Raw genomic sequence first — 7,178 nt, 5'->3', positions numbered from 1 at the left:
TTAATTTGTACAACGTTCCACTATTCTCCACTCTGTGTGAATGCCAGTGGCCCCGCCTCCACCCACCGAGACTAAGAGACTGTATGATTGACAAAAGGGCTCACTCTGTTCATGCCCTTGTTCTGTGGAATAAATGCACCAAGGTGCTGAAACCGATGCACTGTAAGTGAACTCTCTTCCTGCCTGCATGCGAGTGAAGAGGAAAACAGACGCATGCACATGGCAATATATTGAGACCGGCAAAATTATCCAGCTCATTTTCATTTATTGTGTGATTAATTAATTTATTATTGTACCAGGCCTAGTGCCTACGAGACAGGATTTTTGTCTGAACGAGAAATCACGTTTTATCTAGCGAGATCTTGTGACACCCCTAGTAATTGTACTTTTACAGATGTTTTAAGCACTTAAATATGTTTTCGTTTGTTGTCCATCACTAGATTGTACATAATGAAAGAAAAATGTTTAATAAAAATGAAAAAAATGCTGGAAACAACAGTTAAGGATGGGCTGGACAGCCATCCAGCGCTAAATTCTGCAGGAAGGTGATGACTTATTTTATTTTTATGCTGTAACTCCTGGAGGTCAAAGAACATGTGGTTTGAGACTTGTGCTGCATTTTTTGCAGTGAAAAGTAAAAGTACATTTGGAGTTGGTTACTTTTACTTGAGTTTTTTAGGACTGTACTTTGGACGATATATGAGTTTTATGTGCATATACACAGTGACAAGCCAGCTTTGTGAAATTACCCTGCCTGAGCTGACCTTTGCTGCTGCTGCAACAAAAGCCAACTATGGCCAAAAGAAACAGGTGGCCCCTTCTGTTCGACTGGGGATAAAGGGGGACATTTGTCGGTGGGGGCCCTCGAGGATTGGAGCACAGCAAGCCCCTCAGTCAGCCAGCTTCATAGAGAAGCATGCATTTAAATGGCCTGCACAGATTATTGCATTCCTCATGTACTGCCATCAACATGCCAACCCCCCCCCCCCCCCCCTTGACCAGCTTCCTTTTTAAAATGAAACTGTAAATTGAGTTATATGCACCATGATAAACACTGAGATTATGTTCGATTAATGCTCGACACAAGCTTTTCGCAGTACTATGGTGACTCGGTGTAAACACGCCCCTGATTGGTCGGATCAAATGCAAGGCCGTCTGTGATTGGCTGAGCGTGTCCTGTTGACCGAAGGTGGACTCCCAGGGAGTTGGGAACGCTCGAACCAAAAAAAAAAAAACTCCGGCAGCCACAGAACTACAGAACTACACCATGCGCCTCCCTTGTGCGGGCTGCCTTTTGTAGTCAAATTAAATTACATTATGTCAACCCACATCGGAGCCCATTTGCTCCAGTTTTACTCGCTTTTATCGACGACCGCTGCTGTTGCTGCTCGCCTGGAACGACACCCCGCCGCAGCTACTCAGGTAACTTTGTTTCAACTCCAGCCGTTAGCATGGCTGCTAACTAGCCTACGAGTTAACTTTATTTTTCACCTTTGTTTACGACTTTGACCAGCCTTGCTCTCAAGATACCATCCTATCGCTCACTTGGTGGGTAGTTTGTGCGGGTATTCACCCTTACACAAGTGAAGTAAGTGATATTTCAATTGACTCGTTCCTATGACATCAACAGTCGGGGAGGTGCTGTCGAACAAAACAATAGCCGTCTTTAAATCACAAAACCCATGTTATTATTTTTATTATTTTTGCAGTACAACGTGTAAAATCATGTGTGTATATATATATATACATCTAAAACGCAAATAACCTCAATGTTTTTCGTCCTTGGCTCACTTGTTGCTGGTCATTGATGATGCAGCGTCGACTAGTGTCCACGTTGCTGCGACAACAAGTACTGGTGGTTTGTCCATGAGGTTTCTCGTCCCTTAACACGCCTCCACTTATTATACACAAATCCTAGCTTCATATGATTTTCAAAGTGTTTTTAACCATTGTAGCATCTAGGTCACATTTAAACGGGAAGCCGAATTATAGTATTGAGAATATAAGACTGCCCCGAATATCAGGCGACCCTGGACATAAGACGACTCCTCTTTTTAAGACAAATCTTCGTTTAGCCAAGTTTGCCATATCAGTGAAGTCATTTTATATTCAACATATTTTATTAATTGTATTTCTTAGCTGCTCAGTCGTTTGACTCATCTTCATTGATCACCATTATCTTAAAACAGATTACAAAAACGCTACAGTATATATATATATTTTTTATTTTGTAAAAAGGCTAAAAAAGGTTAGATACATATTTATAGACCTAGCATTTTGTTGTTATTAGCATCAGCGGTTCAGTGTTTTTCTGTTGACATTGTTCCTTTTTCTTCTTATATTTTTCCCATTTTTTGTTGTTGGAAAAAAAAAAACAGCCACGGGCCATATTATGTTTCTTAAAATTAACATCATAGCTCATCCTCTCTGGTTTGCTAATGCTGCGTTCATTTGTGGTTTGGTATTCTAGTCCATCAGACCAAGCACAGCGCAGTGAAAATGAATGCTTCAAGTAAGGACTTGATTAGGCAACTTTGGTGACATATTAATGATGAAAGTCAATTATTCCAAAACAAAATGCAGTGTGCTCTTTTGAATATGTTAATTTTTGTATTCCGCTAGTTTCAGCAGCTCAGATTTCGCAAAAAGCTTCCAAACTACTGTATATACTTCTATAAAGCACCGTTACCACTCGATGCTTGCCATTACGCAGACCAGTGTTAAAATTATAGCAGAAAGCACTCCAAAAATCCAAAATGTCAGAAAATTTGTATTTGTACTTGTATTTGCACCTGAAACTTAGGCATCTTATGGTCTGCATGAATAAATAAATGAATAGAGCCAGTTGATCGGTAATGTGAGTGGGCCCATCAATTGCAACAGAAAATGAAAGAAATGACTTGACTTTGCGTTTCAACTTCCCGTCTAAATCTGACGGTACAGTACTTTGGATATCCTTTTTGCCATAGTATTCCTCATCCGGCTAATGTTGGCAAATGCTTGTCACTTCTCGGGACACACAATTTCTGCAGCATTCATCATGCATGGTTTAACAAACTCACAATCGGAATACGGCTTTGCTGCTAAAGCTTTTTCTTTAGCAATTAGCTAGCTGCCTTTTACTGCTGCTTCACTGACCCCTCAACTCCGGGTGAAAAATGATCTTCTCTCTACACAGTTGTTCTTGCAAGATGTTGTATTTTTTGCCATGATGAGTCTCATAGTGGCATCGAATACCAGGGCTCCAGATGAACTTTTTTTACTCGGAGCCCAGTGGCCCCAAACGTAGAATTTTTAGGAGCGCAAGCAGAAAATTTACATCAACTTGCAAAGTAAACATTTACATTTCCTCTCATTTTCACTGTATTACTTATAAGTGCTATTAACCTAGAGGAAGACCAAAGAGGAGGTTTATGGATGTAGTGAAAGAGGACATGAAGGTAGTTGGTGTGAGAGAAGAGGATGCAGAAGACAGGGTTAGATGGAGACAATTGATTCGCTGTGGCGACCCCTGAAGGGAAAAGCCGAAAGTAAAGAAGAAGACTTATAATTGCTATTCATTCTAATCCCGCCCTCTTTTTAAATTCATCCGCCACCTTCTTCTTCTTTGGTGTTTCTTTTTTCTTCCTTTTTAGGAGTTTAAGGGTTAGTTCGGATTTGTTAACATGAAGTTGTAAGTGATGAAGACGCTCTCATCTTCTTCCACTGTGGAACACACGTAATTAAGATGGCCGAGTAACACTAATACATGGGAAATGAATTGTTCAATAATATATTTCTTTGTTAAAAATAACACAATTAACAGAATAAAATAATGATTTAAATACTTTTTCTCATAGAAATCTGTACTGCTTAAACAGGACAGTATAAAACAGTATAAACTGAGTGTCCAGATTTATGATAGTGCTGTGATTTTGTGTACTCAAAATCAGAGTGAAGAGAGCAAAAGCAGAGAGCAACGTTGTCAAGTGACACTTTAAAAAGTAAGTTAGCACGTACCCCATAAGCCTAGCTTCCGTGTGGCATAAAAACAAGCGCTGAACGAACCGCATTGCTTGTTTGTTTTAAAGACAAAATGTGACTGTGGTTAAGAATAAAAGTCACATTTGGAGTCCGTGGACCAGAGGCTAGGCGGATAACTCTAGCTAGCTAGTTGCCACCAGAGAGACAGAAGAAAGTGAGAGCCAGGCAAAATCTGTAAACAAAGATGGTAGAAAAATCGATCAATGTAATTGAACCGTGAGCGATCACGTTGGCATCGATAGGCTTAGACTCTGACAAGCTGTCGTCAATTGACTCCACATTTTAGACTATTTTTCATTCTCACGATAATAAGGGACAAAGCCCTTGTCAACGAGGACACTTTTTATCTGGTCTCACATGCGTGGGTAGATTGAAAATTTACTGTGACCATTTAGTTGCAGTCTGGAGCCCTGAATACTGTATTATTTTCAAAGAGGACTGACAAACGTTGATTAAACACCAAGCACACGTTTCCCATTCATTTCTCTGAATGAATAGGAAGCAGTCTCCTGTGCCTCTTCTTCTATTTTGATTAAAACAGTGCGCCCCGCTTCTCTCACTAACACAGTGCGACCCCAAGGGGATGATTTAGTAGTAGTGTTTATTAAGAATTTTGAGTTTGTATCTTTTTATGCATTTTTTTACTTTCAAAATTCATCCAACTGGCCGGATTGAATCCGATAGCACGACTGTTTTGGCCGCGGGCCGTATGTTTGACACTCCTGGTCTATAGTGTCACAACTCTAAAAGAACCACTATCCATTCTTCACACAGACTAAGTCACCAATGCGTGGATGCTTTGTTTGAGCACATGACTAGTTTGTTAAGCCGTATGATAACCGAGATAGTGTACGAAAAGACCTATTTTTGGCAATATTTTTTGTCGAAAACCGAGGTTCTACTGTAATTGAAGTCACTGCACAGTAGCAAAAGCATATGGGCTACCATAATGTGCACAAATGTAGTGAATTATTTTGCTCTGCAGACTGTTATACATGTGGATCTGTCAGTGCCAGTCATTAGAATGCAAACATACTAGTATAAACAATTTGTTTGTCCTCTTTCTTTCAGATGGATTAAAAAATCCAGCAAGGATGAAGGTGTAATGCATGGATCACAAATTGCGGGTGTTCACTGAGAGGATTTTAAGTCAAATTGAATGATGGCATCACGTTGGACTCACTCTTGTGAAGATGAGGAGCGACAGCAAGCGAGATTGTCTTTCTGTGAGGTATGTGGCTTCAGCTGGTTACGAACGTGTTCCGTTCGTATGACTGTGATGTAAGTTGAGTTAAGTGTATGTCGGAACTTATACCTAGTCACCCACACTGTACACAGAACACATGAAGGACATATTAAATACAGTCATAAAAATATTAAATATAAGAATTAAATGCCACTGTAACAAAATAAAAGACACTATATCTACAATACCATCTCTGATGGTTTGAGTGGCTTGTACCAGGCATGCAGCCAATGTTGATTACTCCGCTTCGTCCTGTGTACGAACCACAAACAGTCGTCCTACGGAACGCCCTAGAACGAGGACCACCGGTAATTATAAATAACATGATGTACTTTAGATGGTGAACAGTGATGTTTCATTGGAAAGGGGGTTCGCTGATTCAGGGTTTCCAGAGTCATCTCTTTATTCAGTGTTGTTGGGGGTGTATGTGTGCTTGATACTTTGGCCGAGCTGTTTGTGTTTGTAACTATTGTTGTCCTTTTTTTAAAATTTATTTTATTTATTGATTTACTTTTTACAGCAATTTATTTGGGTTTTTAGCTAACAAACTACTGAAGGCTACTACTTAACCAAGGGCTACTGAAGTGCAGCGCGTCAAATTAGAAATTGGTGGTGACCAGCATTTTTTGCAACAAGCCTTTTGATATATTTAAGTTGTTACCACCCTATAACAACTAACTGACCAATCAATTAACGAATAAACTAAATAAAGAGCTGCCGACAATTGAACAAGTGAACTGACTGATTAACGAACTAACTGGTTGACTTCTCGGCCGACTAACCATTAACCAGGCAAACAAAGCAAGTAGGCTGACTTGCCGGCTGCCCGACCTGCTAACTGACGAATGAATTAACTGACGACCCGACAACTAACAAATGAGTGTATTGGCCAACCAAATAAGTAACTAACTGATGGACTTATCATGAATTTATCGACTAACTAGATTACTAATAACTACCTGTAAATGATAGACCGACTAATGAACTGATGACAAACAAACGAGTGGACAGCAGAACATCCCAGTAAAATAAGTAGCTATCGCTATTATTTAAAGTAGAAAGATATCTGCTCACCGAAACTATGGTTTATTAGATTTTAGCTTCCACATTTAATCTAACATTCATCCCTTAGCATTTTCTGTGTGAATAGTCATTAGTGATGCAAAATCCCTCATGGTGGCAACTTTATATGGCACTAGGATCCAAGTAGGATAGAAGTCCTCCCAGTAATCAATTAGCTATTAAAGCAGTTAGCTGATGACAGGCTCGCCCCTTATTAGATTTTCTTTTAATGTTGTTACAGACATGTTTTGTCATGGCACTCAAATAGTATATCAGGAACACATATATATACCAACTAACATGGTGGCACTCATGCAGACTTTTCTATGTTCACAGCAAAACCAAGAAAAAGACATGAATTATCTGCTCATCTATGTTATTCTCAACAACCAGCTACTGTATAGCCTCTTAACTGCCTGCATGAGTTAAATTAATGACGTTACTAGCTTCTAGTAATTCTGATACCGATGAACATTGTAAACATTATTTGTTATTATGTGTTATTCCATTGTTGCAATGAATAAACAATCTGGCTTTAACATAACAAGCCTTAACTTGATTTGAGGTGTGATGTGAGTGTAACGCTTCAGTTGTGGAAATCCCTCCTTTAATGAGGCTGCATCAGCAACCAATTCATGTGCTAATATTGAGGCGGAAGCACACCGCATCAACAAATCAATGGAAAGACTTCAAAATAATCCAGAAAGGAAAAACCCGTGGCCCACATGGAGTCTCTGGGCCTTAGAGTTTTTGGAAACATGGATTGAAAAATTGGTTATACAGTAATTTCTTGTTTATCGCTGCTAATTGGTTCCAGACCCGACCTTGATAAGTGGATTTCTGCGAA

The 7,178-nt window shown here is 39.6% G+C and overlaps 1 protein-coding gene across 2 annotated transcripts in view; it reads left to right on the top strand.

Annotated features, from left to right (window-relative positions):
- Positions 1–1,217: 1,217 nt before the first annotated feature.
- Positions 1,218–7,178, top strand: part of arhgap21b (Rho GTPase activating protein 21b) — a 36,762-nt gene continuing 30,801 nt past the window's right edge. For both annotated transcript variants that reach the window (XM_054767947.1, XM_054767946.1), the window contains exons 1-2: positions 1,218–1,422; positions 5,095–5,254. In XM_054767947.1, the coding sequence (XP_054623922.1) occupies positions 5,183–5,254 (72 nt within the window). In that variant the 5' untranslated portion in view covers positions 1,218–1,422; positions 5,095–5,182. The remainder of the gene's footprint in view (positions 1,423–5,094; positions 5,255–7,178) is intronic.

The sequence above is a fragment of the Dunckerocampus dactyliophorus genome, chromosome 2 (assembly GCF_027744805.1).
Source record: "Dunckerocampus dactyliophorus isolate RoL2022-P2 chromosome 2, RoL_Ddac_1.1, whole genome shotgun sequence".
NCBI lineage: Eukaryota > Metazoa > Chordata > Actinopteri > Syngnathiformes > Syngnathidae > Dunckerocampus > Dunckerocampus dactyliophorus.
This window is presented reverse-complemented; position numbering and strand designations above follow the sequence as displayed.